At 39.2% G+C, this 12175-nt stretch overlaps 2 protein-coding genes and 1 pseudogene across 4 annotated transcripts in view; 1 reads left to right on the top strand and 2 right to left on the bottom strand.

The window, feature by feature from the left end:
• gart (phosphoribosylglycinamide formyltransferase) overlaps positions 1-2851 on the top strand; it is a 27194-nt gene extending 24343 nt beyond the window's left edge. For both annotated transcript variants that reach the window (XM_088331811.1, XM_088331812.1), the window contains exons 20-22: positions 1109-1250; positions 1318-1433; positions 2427-2851. In XM_088331811.1, coding sequence (XP_088187937.1) covers positions 1109-1250; positions 1318-1433; positions 2427-2624 — 456 coding nt within the window. In that variant the 3' untranslated portion in view covers positions 2625-2851. The remainder of the gene's footprint in view (positions 1-1108; positions 1251-1317; positions 1434-2426) is intronic.
• Positions 433-11972, bottom strand: hemk2 (HemK methyltransferase 2, ETF1 glutamine and histone H4 lysine). 2 transcript variants are annotated; one of them, XM_088331817.1, is made up of 6 exons: positions 11701-11972; positions 9598-9684; positions 9441-9531; positions 7771-7854; positions 7560-7701; positions 435-6847 (listed from the first exon to the last, which is right to left on the bottom strand). In XM_088331817.1, exons 1-6 carry the CDS (start codon positions 11835-11837, stop codon positions 6732-6734), a joined length of 657 nt encoding a protein of 218 aa, XP_088187943.1. In that variant the 5' UTR covers positions 11838-11972; the 3' UTR covers positions 435-6731. The 2 variants fall into 2 exon arrangements, with proteins under 2 accessions (XP_088187944.1, XP_088187943.1); XM_088331818.1 differs by lacking the exon at positions 9598-9684 and having other exon boundaries at positions 433-6847.
• LOC148369688 (U2 spliceosomal RNA) lies at positions 11309-11544 on the bottom strand (annotated as a pseudogene).
• Positions 11973-12175: the final 203 nt, after the last annotated feature.

The following is a 12175-nucleotide window of genomic DNA, read 5'->3' on the forward strand; positions in this document are numbered from 1 at the left end:
GACATTTCATTTAACTTCAGCTAATTTCAAGTATCATTTTTATTGTTCTAATTGGGGAAACAAAGTAGGTAGTAAAACAAAGGAATATATAGTAGGATGCAAAATAACATTAATTACCATTGCTAATGACTTCACCTAAAAACAATAAAAACAACTTTGTGAACGTATTGTCAAATTACCCAACATTAAAGCCTGTATACAGATTCAAAAGGTACTAAAATGAAAAAGAAATACAGTAGACTCCCTTCTGAAGTGGAGATCACAAGGTGAAATTGCCGTATAGCGGGGGATAAAAATCTGGTTATTAGCTTCAATTAAAACCGCAAAATTGTACATAGTTATTACTTCCTATGTGTGCATATGATAAATATACTATTATAAACATAGATGTAAAAGAACAATGACGATTTGTTTAACTTTGTGGTGACCTGAATTGAGCTGATCTAGTGGAGTAGCGGGTAGATGCAGAGGGGTGGAGCGCACAGCAAATTTAAAATGAAACTGATATTAAAATGTCCACTTGCAAGGATTGTCATGCCCTTAGAAGATTTCCTTGCTTTAATTGGAGTAACAGTGTTTGCCTTCCTCCTGTTCCTTGATACTCGCAAATTTCTCGTTATCATGTTTTTGCTTTTCTTTTTATCATCACCTTGTACCCATAGCAAATAAATACAGCTAAAAAAATACAGTATTTAAGTAACTCAAATTATTTTCGGAGCACATGAAAAAGGCAATGTAGAGGTAGTTTTGCCAATAGCATAATGGCATTTTAGTGATGTTGGAACACAAACCAGTAGTAAATAGCAGACAGGCACAAAATGATGTCACTCGTCATACGCACAAACACTGCAAAGTTTGAATTTGGTGCGTTTTTGGACCCGGAAAATAATTTGTTGTTGGTGTCCTAATTGTTGGGGTTTTGCTGTAAAGAGGGGCCAAAAATACATTTTATTTCACACCGTAATGTACAAACAATGTTAGGTGGGATCGCCATATCCTAGAAGTCTACTGTAACATACAAAAAGAACAGATGACATAGGTCCTAATTTTTAATGAAATCAGCCATTGTTTAACATTTGAGATTTGTATCGTGCCCGATTTCAACCAGGTTGTGGATCACAAACTGTACGGGAGCCGAGCAGAGTTCGACGGCACCATTGACCGCGTTCTGGAAGAATTTGGCGTAGAGTTGGTGTGCCTGGCTGGCTTCATGCGCATCCTCACAGGATATTTTGTCAAGAAGTGGAATAGTAGGATGATGTTTAGTTCATCACCATCTTGAAGGTTTTCAAACTTTTAATCGTGGTTTTATTTTAGGTAAGCTTTTGAACATCCATCCTTCCCTGCTGCCGTCTTTCAAAGGCGTGAACGCCCAAAAGCAAGCTCTACAGGCTGGCGTGCGGGTCAGCGGATGCACCGTTCATTTTGTGGCAGTAAGTGGGTCGTTTTTGGTAATAGGGCGACCAAAACCGAGACAAAACATGAACTTGCCATCGACTACGTTATCATGCAGGCAATAATTCGATCGGTAATACAGACGCTCCCCTACTTACAAACTTTTGAGTTACGGCAAAACGGTGGACACGAATTTTTTTTTCGGGACGTCAAAAAATATCCGGACAATGCTGTAAGTTTGATTTTGTATTGTGTGCACCTTTTTCTCCCGAGTACAGGACAGTACTGTAGTGCTTCTTCCCTTTACTGCTTGGGCTCCCCTGGCGGCCGTTAGAAAAAATGCATAGATCAGTTACATTTTTTGCATAAGCCACAGGGTTTAAAGCTAGGGAGAAAAGTTGCGGCTTATAGTTCCAATTAGCACAGACTAAAAGGGAAACAGAAGATGAAATTTCTCACAAAATGAAACAAAACAACGTGCACAGGAAGCCTTCATCCAAACAGGATACAGCATCTACTGACATAATGCTCAAGGCCAATTCTGGCCACAAATGAGAGGATGATTAAAATAATGGATACATTTGAATCACAACTGAGGTATGAAGTTATTTAATTACAACTAAGGACATTGAGAAGTTAAAAATGACTATGCAATCGATTGATGTTTTATTGACCTCTCAAATCAGAAAGAACAGGCTGATATCACAACTAATTATAGGCAGTGACACATTTCAATAATATAACAGTACCTAGCTTCTGCACTCCAAACGTGTTTTTTTTATTGGTGCATCTTGTCAGAAGCATAGACTTACACTCTATGAGGACAGATACAATTTTAGCATCCACTTTATAGATATTTGTGGTATTTTCACAGAAAATGAAATCGAAATGTCCTGGAGAAATACACACAGCTATTTTATAAGCGAGTTTGCAGAGCCTTTTCAGATTTAAGACACAATTGGAATACTGGCGATAGTCCGTTTCCAATCGGATTATTGCCTGCATGTTAAATGTATCCATTGTTTTACCAGGAGGAGGTAGACGCGGGGGCAATCATTGTGCAGGAGGCAGTCCCCGTGTTGAACGGCGACACGGAGGAAAGTCTGTCCCGAAGAATCCTGGAGGCCGAGCACAGGGCCTATCCCGCTGCTATGGAGCTGGTGGCCAGTGGGGCCGTCCATCTGGGGGATGACGGACGTGTTGTTCTGAAATCCAGTCCTCAGCTGTAGTACATTATCGTAATATAGTAGAGCAAGGAAACATGTAGTTTGATACTGTAGCAAAGCAGCGTCTTTGAATAAAATGTAAACATTAATTTGCATGAAAGTTGAACTTAATCTGACCAGATGTAAATCAAGAATATTAAACATTTCTTTTTGGAAAATTCTCTGTTTTCATTCACAGTCACACAAATACCACAGTGTTGTTCAAAATAAAAGCAGTAAAATGTGACTTATCAGAATATCTCGGGTTTTTTGATTTTCTTATTGTTACATGCCAAACAAGTTACCAGTAGATGCAGTAGATTCTCCGCAAACAAGCAAGACCCAGTATTCATAACAGTCACGCTCAAAAAGCTGTGCAATTGGTCAAATAGTTCAGGGTTGTGTTAAAAAAAAATCAATGTCCTGTGTTGACTGTATGAACCTAAAACTTTTGTATTTCCTACAAAAAGTAGGATATGGCAATCTAATATTTGGTTGCATGACCTAACGCTTTGGGTGTATTGCACAAAAGTAAGACAAGGCATTAAGCCTAGATTTGTTTATTTTTCCTGAATCTAGCCTCACTTTGGTTGCATGAAAGCTGGTTAAATGTAGCCTGGCTTGGTTACTGTGATGTATTCCCTACAGCTAGCCTGCTCCTGAACCAGGCTAATATTATTCCCAGTGTTACACCTTCCCCTTTACTGTCTATAATTTGAAAAATTAATGTTTTTTTTTTAATCAATTCTTTGGATGTTTTGCATTATTTTATTTATCTTGAATTAAAATTCAAAATCTAGGCTATATTGTAATTTTATTTTAAGTCTTTTTATAACAATTCATGTAAAAAATGTATGGCTCTCAGGCCATGTGTTCTATCACTATGGCAATGTTTGTCAAATGGTCATGAGCGCTTTGATGAATATATTATTGCTACTTTTGAGATTCTAAAAGGGATCAATGAAATATTTGACAAGCGGCTTCTCGTGTACATTTTTCAAATTCCTGTTTATCTGGCTGGAGGAGCTATGGTTAAGGTTTTGAGCAACGAGGACCACAGGTATCTCAACAGGTAAAATGCATGTCTTCCACACATAGGATTCTAAAGTTGTTTTGGTTGAAGCTAGGGTTAGTGTTAGTTTCTTAAATGTCTGAGTCACACTCATTGGATTGTGTTGAATCCCTAGATAAGGCAGTACAAATTCTAATGTTTTTCTTTTCGTTGGCGCTAGTTTCTCCAACAAAAACCCTAATCCTATAATTTGTATGGTCTTAATTGGGGATTGAACCTACAACTCTGTAAATGTAATACATTTACCTTACTGTTCGAGCTACCTGTACTGATACATATACATTGTATCAGCCATAACCCTAAGTGTGAATTCAACCTAAACCGTAATCCTAAAATGAACAACACTGTGGGGAGAGTAGGTTCCTTGCTGATTAGTAGCTAGCTTCAATGCTAAAATGCCTGTATTATACTCATGAGATTCTAGATTCGATTCAGAGACAAATCTTTAGAGGTTTTTGTCAAAGCAACCAGAACCCTAATACCCTAATCCAACAAAACTCTAACCCTACAACAACGGCGAAAGGCAAAATTCTACAACTATGTACCCATCTGATAAAAGCACATTACCAGTAGCTTAAGGGGAGTGTAAATTTTTTTTTTCCCCCCAATTAGGCACAGAACAAGTAGTGCTCCTCGCTGGGGGACTTCTGGAGGTTTTAAGTTGATCGTCAAAGCGTAAGTTTACCTGCTGTCGTGTACAGCTTGCGTTCCCCCCCCCCCTTTTTTTTTTACTTTGCCTCATTTTAGGTATGTGATTGTGACATTTCCTCTGTTTTTCAGCAACTTGTCTTGCAATTAATATAATATTGTCCAAATACAGGGAGTGCAGAATTATTAGGCAAATGAGTATTTTGACCACATCATCCTCTTTATGCATGTTGTCTTACTCCAAGCTGTATAGGCTCGAAAGCCTACTACCAATTAAGCATATCAGGTGATGTGCATCTCTGTAATGAGAAGGGGTGTGGTCTAATGACATCAACACCCTATATCAGGTGTGCATAATTATTAGGCAACTTCCTTTCCTTTGGCAAAATGGGTCAGAAGAGGGACTTGACAGGCTCTGAAAAGTCAAAAATAGTGAGATATCTTGCAGAGGGATGCAGCACTCTTAAAATTGCCAAGCTTCTGAAGCGTGATCATCGAACAATCAAGCGTTACATTCAAAATAGTCAACAGGGTCGCAAGAAGCGTGTAGAAAAACCAAGGCGCAAAATAACTGCCCGTGAACTGAGAAAAGTCAAGCGTACAGCTGCCAAGATGCCACCAGTTTTGCCATATTTCAGAGCTGCAACATCACTGGAGTGCCCAAAAGCACAAGGTGTGCAATACTCAGAGACATGGCCAAGGCAAGAAAGGCTGAAAAACGACCACCACTGAACAAGACACACAAGCTGAAACGTCAAGACTGGGCCAAGAAAAATCTCAAGACGGATTTTTCTAAGGTTTTATGGACTGATGAAATGAGAGTGAGTCTTGATGGGCCAGATGCATGGGCCCGTGGCTGGATCGGTAAAGGGCAGAGAGCTCCAGTCCGCCTCAGACGCCAGCAAGGTGGAGGTGGGGTACTGATATGGGCTGGTATCATCAAAGATGAGCTTGTGGGGCCTTTTCGGGTTGAGGATGGACTCAAGCTCAACTCCCAGTCCTACTGCCAGTTTCTGGAAGACACCTTCTTCAAGCAGTGGTACAGGAAGAAGTCCGCATCCTTCAAGAAAAACATGATTTTCATGCAGGACAACGCTCCATCACACGCATCCAAGTACTCCACAGCGTGGCTGGCAAGAAAGGGTCTAAAAGAAGAAAAACTAATGACATGGCCTCCTTGTTCACCTGATCCGAACCCCATAGAGAACCTGTGGTCCCTCATCAAATGTGAGATTTACAAGGAGGGAAAACAGTACACCTCTCTGAACAGTGTCTGGGAGGCTGTGGTTGCTGCTGCACGCAATGTTGATCGTGAACAGATCAAAGCACTGACAGAATCCATGGATGGCAGGCTTTTGAGTGTCCTTGCAAAGAAAGGTGGCTATATTGGTCACTGATTTGTTTTTGTTTTGTTTTTGAATGTCAGAAATTTATATTTGTGAATGTTGAGCTGTTATATTGGTTTCCCTGATGAAAATAAATAATTGAAATGGGTATACATTTGTTTTTTGTTAAGTTGCCTAATAATTATGCACAGTAATAGTCACCTGCACACACAGATATCCTCCTAAAATAGCTAAAACTAAAAAAGCCCCACTCCAACTTCCAAAATATTCAGCTTTGATATTAATGAGACTTTTGGGTTCATTAAGAACATGGTTGTTGTTCAATAATAAAATTAATCCTCAAAAATACAACTTGCCTAATAATTCTGCACTCCCTGTAGCGGGCAGCCCGTTGGTGGAGTTGTTAGCGAGTCTGCGGCACAGTTCTGAGGCCATGGGATCAAATTCAGCTACCAGCCTCCCTGTACTTTAGCTGATGTACTTCACATGACGTCAGAGCTCAGGAAATAAAAGACGAGACAGACTGTCTTCAAAATGCATTATCTTGGAGAATAATTGAAATATATCAAACGACATATATAGATAAGCAAAAAAACGTGTACTATTTTCTCACATTTTGTATGTTTTAGAATTCGGGAATCCCTTAAGCGGGTACTTCGATTGCCTCCTCCATTTTTTTTTTACCCTTTTAAGTTATAACACTCTAAAAGTAGAAATATTTTACAGTGGAAATAAAAGCTCCTACACAAAAAAACATGACACAAAACACAGGACGTTGGGTCAACCCAAGTCTTGGATCAGTCTATTAATTTTTATCAAAACTTGTTATTTTAAAATTTTGAGTTTTTAGGGTTGAAAGTACACACTTTTTGAATTTGCAAACTGATTCAATATTGGAATTACTTAGACAACAAAGTTCTGGCCATAACAATAATATTTCTTCATGGTAAAGGCCCCTTTGAATGGAATGTTTTTGTATGTGTTTGGATGAACAGAAAGTTTCTTTCTTGTGTTCTCTTGTCATAATGAATCCAAAGATGCAGTTTTCAGGTTGACCAAGCAAGTTCACGTATTTTTGTGCCGATGGAAGCGCAGGACCGTCAGCCTCTCATTTCCAGCTCTGGTGGACAGGTGTACTTTCCCCTGGAGGCCATATTCGCTCAATACATGGATGATTTCCTCTGGGGGGAGAAAGAGAAACAATGAAATTTGGGATTTCAAATGATTGACTAGACATGTTCAATGAAATGTTTGTACTATAATTAGTGATTACCAAATTACAGTTTAATCTCACTCGTATAAAGACAGACCAAAAGAAATACAGTAATCTGTAGCTACTTCTCACTTTGTATTTCGTGGCCTGAGGGCATAGCAGGTTAAAAAATAATCTGCGATCCACTATATCCGATCACATATTGCTGCAAAGTGCATTTTTGTTGAGTCTGGTGGCCTTTTTTGACATTCTGTACACCAAAAACTTAACTGCACTAATGTGGCTGTGATCCATTATCCCCAATCTCATATTGCTGCGAGCAGGGACCAGCAGAAAGCAATTTTGTTGAGAGGAGTGCTGTTCTGGCCTTCCTGAAATTAAATTCATAGTTGAAGCTGAGATCCATTGTCGACTATTGCCAAGAGAAGTGGCTGGTAAAACACATTTTTTTTTTTTGTGGTTCCCGCCGCTAAGGCATTCCAATGTTACCCGCCTAAAATGAACAGCACTGTTTTGGTCCCGATCCTTTATTCCCAATCGACCATTGCGGGGAGCAAATATGTATCACGCAAGGTGATTATTCCCTGCCTGTAAACCTACCCAGTGTGGCTTGGCTTGAAAAACAAAAACACTGTAGCCATCAAATAAATCATTTTAAATGTATTTCAAATCCAACCAACCTGGATTGTTCTCCACAATAGTGACTAAATAGAACAATCCGCCACTGGACAGCAACTGAGATACAATGGGAAGAAATCTATCCGTCACCTCACGGCCTCGCTTCCCGCCGGCCCAGGCAGCTTCGATTCCAGTGCTTCCCACCTTGACAAAAAATAAACACTCAGGTTCTCCCCTACCTGGATTATCTTTGAACTGAAGAGGCTTTAATACCTCACTGGATGGCGTAACCACATACGGAGGGTTGAACAGAAGAACGTCCACTTGTCCTCTCAGCCTGTTCAGAAGGCTTTGCACCTGTTAAAGAAAGGGAGGTAAAAAAGGGCAACCCATGAGTGAAATTTAAAGGAACAGTGTGTATTATTTGACCAATGGATGTATTGCAGTGCTTCTCAATTATTTTCTATCACGTCCCCTCTCCGAAGAAGAAACCCTCTCGTGCAAAAATCAATTAAAAATGAATTTATGAATAAACAAACATGCACACATTTACAAGTGCATTATATATATATATATATATATATATATATATATATATATATATATTTTTTTTTTTTTTCTTTTTTTTTTCTTAATTTAGTGCTTGTTTGTCTTTAAATAGACCATTTATTCAAATGTCTCTTAAAAACAAAATGATATACTATGTCGCTTTTTAAAGCACTAAATTTGGTACTATGCTTTGAAAAACTCCAAATGCAACACAGTTTGCGCTGTGTTTTTGTTGTTGTTTTCATTAAATGTGATAAATATCTTGAAAATAAAATACATGATGAAAACAAGCAAGAAATATGTCCTTTTTTGACGTTGGGGAAACTGGGGATAAGAATGGCACCAAATCAACACATTTTCATTGGAAATACTTGTTTTTTTCAACTTTTCATACATATTATTGTTCCATCTTACCTAACGTTTACCATTCTGTGTACAGTAATGCTAATTGTAATTCATCCTGGAAGGGGGATTACCACGTGTGAGGTCCTTTCTCAAGGTTTCGCTTTTTTCCTCACACTGAGGTTTTTGAGTTGTTCCTTGCCCGCATGCGGGTTTAGGATCAGGTAATTGTGCAATTTTGAAATTGTAATCCTGTGCAGTCCTTAGAGACATTTTTGTGATTAAGGGCTATATAAATAAATGTGACTTGACTTGACATTTTCAACATTTGGCAGGCTGGATTCAAAAGACATGTGGCCCGCATACTGCAGTAAGTCCACTTCTGAGGTAGTACAAACAAAAACGAGTACAAGGAAGAATACAAACTATGGAGACTCACTGAGACCAAAACTTAATTATTATTTTTTTGCCCAGACTTAGTGAGATTTTTGGTGACAGTTATAGCAGCGTATTTTAGGTGGAACTTACGGTATTCGAACTAAGTACAAAATTTCTCGACCTATGAGTATTTTAGAAAATGTGTATATGATAGTTCGGGTGGCACGCCAGCTGAGTGATTAGTGCGTCCGTGCCACAGTTCTGAGGTCATGGGTTATAATCCAGCTACCAGCCTTCCTGTGCGGAATTTGCTTGTTCTCCCTATGCTTGCATTGGTTTCTCTGGGGACTCCAGTTTTCTCCCACACTCGAAAAACATTCATGTCAGGTTAATTGGCCAGTCCCATTTGTCCCTAGGTGTGAATAAGCGAGTGAGTTGTCTGTCTCGGTGTGCCCTGCTGGCAACCAGTTCAGGGTGTCCCCTGCCCACTTCCCGAAGCCAACTGAGATAGGCTCCAGCCCCCTGGCGACCCTACTGAGGAAAGCGGTGCAGATAATGGATGATATAGTTCATATATTTTTGCTCAGTATTCAAATCAACATTGCTTTTTTAAGGTGATTTTAAACACTGGAATGCGCTAAATAACTATCCCTTGAAAAGCAGTAAATGCTAACCAGATCGGTGACGATGGGCTCAAGCGACACGCTGTTGCGTGATGCCGTCTCGGCGGTGCACAAAGCCGCTGCAGAGTTCACGTCCGTGCAACTGTTTAAGCACAATTTTGATTCGAAAGGAGGCGTTCGGAAGAGATGAAGATGATGATCAACTCACAAATGCATCGTGGAAGGTCCTAGCAGGGATGCCAGGAATGCTGAGACCACTCCAGAACCACTCCCGACCTCCACGCACACACAAGGCCTGCTCAAAGAGCAGTGATTTGTTATACAGTCAAACCTCGGCACTCGAAGGACTCTGTATTCGAATAAATTGGTATTCGCCCAGACCTCCCTATTCCCAGTCACTTGATCCAGCTCATACGACGCGATCCCAAAGTGTTGTCCCCAGACCTATGGCCAGTCGGGCAACCTATTTTCAATATCTTTATCCCTACAGTGGTACCCCTACTTACAAATATCTCTACAAACAGAGTTTCAGGTTACAAAGTACCTGGACGGGAAAATATTGCCTCTGGTTACAAAGCCGTTTCAGGATACAAAATGAACAATACAGTACAGTATGTACTGCCATTTGCCACTCCCAGAGTTCTATCTAGCAACACGGTGCATATGCGTGAATCCCAACATGCTCTTTGTGTCCCCTTTGTGGTCTTTTTACACCAGGCAACTCGGTGTGTTCCCCAGTTAAAGTTAAAATATACATGAATATTTTGATCATTTCCTTTATTATTACTATTTTTTTAACATCATGTGCTTTTCGTTTTATGTTTATTGTGTGCTAATCTAACTTTAACATGTATTTGTTTAATGTTCTGGTACTATTTTTTGATTGATTAAAAAAAATCCCATACTTTTGCGGGGCTTGAAACAGATTAGTGCATTTGCATTCAAAAGGCATCTCTACATACAAATGTTTCAGTTTACAAATCTACTTCCAGAATAAATTAAATTCGTAAATTAAGGTATCACTGTATTAAGTTGTAGATCATAAAGATTCAACCTGCGATAATTCCTGTTGTTTGGTACAAATGTTATTAATATTTGAAATATTTTAGGTACAGATTTTGTTAGTATTTTGGGAATACGTAGATACATATTGAGAAAAAAAATAGGATTACTTTTTATGGGAAAAAATGTTTTGGTACTCGAACAATTCTGTGTTTGAAGACCGCTCCCCAACGGATTAGGGTCAAGTACTGAGGTATCTATCACTTTATATGAGAAAGATAAAAACAACTTTGGGTAAGATAAGACCCATGTATTGTGAAGGGATAAGACTTTTCACGTTACATGGGTTTGTCACTTTGTTACAAACCACCTTGATTCATTAAGTTGACATTTTCAAATTAAAAGCAAAAAGTGCTTGTTTCATGCAAAATGACACCCGAAAACCTTTAGACCTTAAGAAAAAAAACGTTATTTATTTCAAACCCCAAATACTGGGTTGAAATAATTCAGACTGGTGTCTTTTTTGGATAAAAGTAAAAATTTAAAAAATAAAATTCTGTCGTTTGTCAAAAAAAAGAAAAAAAAACTGTACAAAAATAAAGAATGTTTAAAAAATGTTTAAATTTGATTTTATGTTTATAACAACTTAAAAAAATCGGTGTTTTGCTGTACAAAACAGATAAGACAGTGGATCATGGGCAATAAATGAGGTAATCGTGGTACACGTTTCATTAATATTTTGAGGTTCGGTATTTTGAAAGGGGGGGGGGGGGGTTAAGGGTTATTGATCTATCTTCGTTATTCATTATCCATTATCGGTCAGTTCATTTTATGCTACAAAGCCTAGGAGCCGGGACACTTACTCTCAGCCAAACGGCTAAGCTAAGGTCCTAGCCCTAAAGCCTTGTTGCGATCATTGCGAATGCACCGTTCCCGGAGGTACTGCAATACCGGGCCGATGCGTGGTGTGGACAGAGCAAGCTCTTATTCCATCTCCGGAATGCAAAAATCAAGGCTGAGCTAGCATTAATCAGCGCTAACCTGATGCGTCCAACGGTGACCACCAGTAGAGTGCAACCACTTAACCACTCATGGTATTAAGAACAGATGGGGTTTACTACACTTGATCTTAGCCAAAAGGCCGAGAAGCGAACGTATAGTATTACCTTAGACTGGAAAACATGTTTTGGTACATGAAGAATTTGGTGTTCCAAGTACCAATCCCAAACGGATTAAGGTCGAGTACCAGAGTTTGCTGCCTAACTCAAATACGGTTTTGCATGTCACCTCATAGTAAATTACACCTTACCTCATTTTCTGGAGCTCTTGAGCATCCTTTTCCAGCGCGTCAATGAGCAAGAAAGAATCCTCCGATGGCTCGTAAACTTCGCTGAAATCTCCTCGAGCGGCGTGATCGTAAAGCGGCGTGGGGTAAGTTGCAGACATGACTAACTAAAAGCCCATTTGTTCGCCATTTGAATAAATCGTCAGCGTTTTAAATCTCTTAGGGCTTTTAACGAAGTCTGACTCGTTGGGATGTTCGTCAAACACTTCCATGTTTACTTCCGGGTACGTCATGCGTCATCACGAACGTGATGACGTAAGTTTTATTTTTAATCCATTGTCTGAAGTTGCTTCCATCTTGTGGCTGTTTTAGAGAACTACTTTGTTGACGTTCTTACACTGTATATTTTTTATAAAAAATAATTATTAAGCTCATTTAGATGTTTTGCAGATTTAATTTTCTGTTGCTAAGCATTTGCTGGTCTTGTTCCAACATTTTG

This window comes from Urocampus carinirostris, chromosome 3, assembly GCF_059441175.1.
Source record: "Urocampus carinirostris isolate Australia breed hairy pipefish chromosome 3, RoL_Ucar_1.0, whole genome shotgun sequence".
NCBI lineage: Eukaryota > Metazoa > Chordata > Actinopteri > Syngnathiformes > Syngnathidae > Urocampus > Urocampus carinirostris.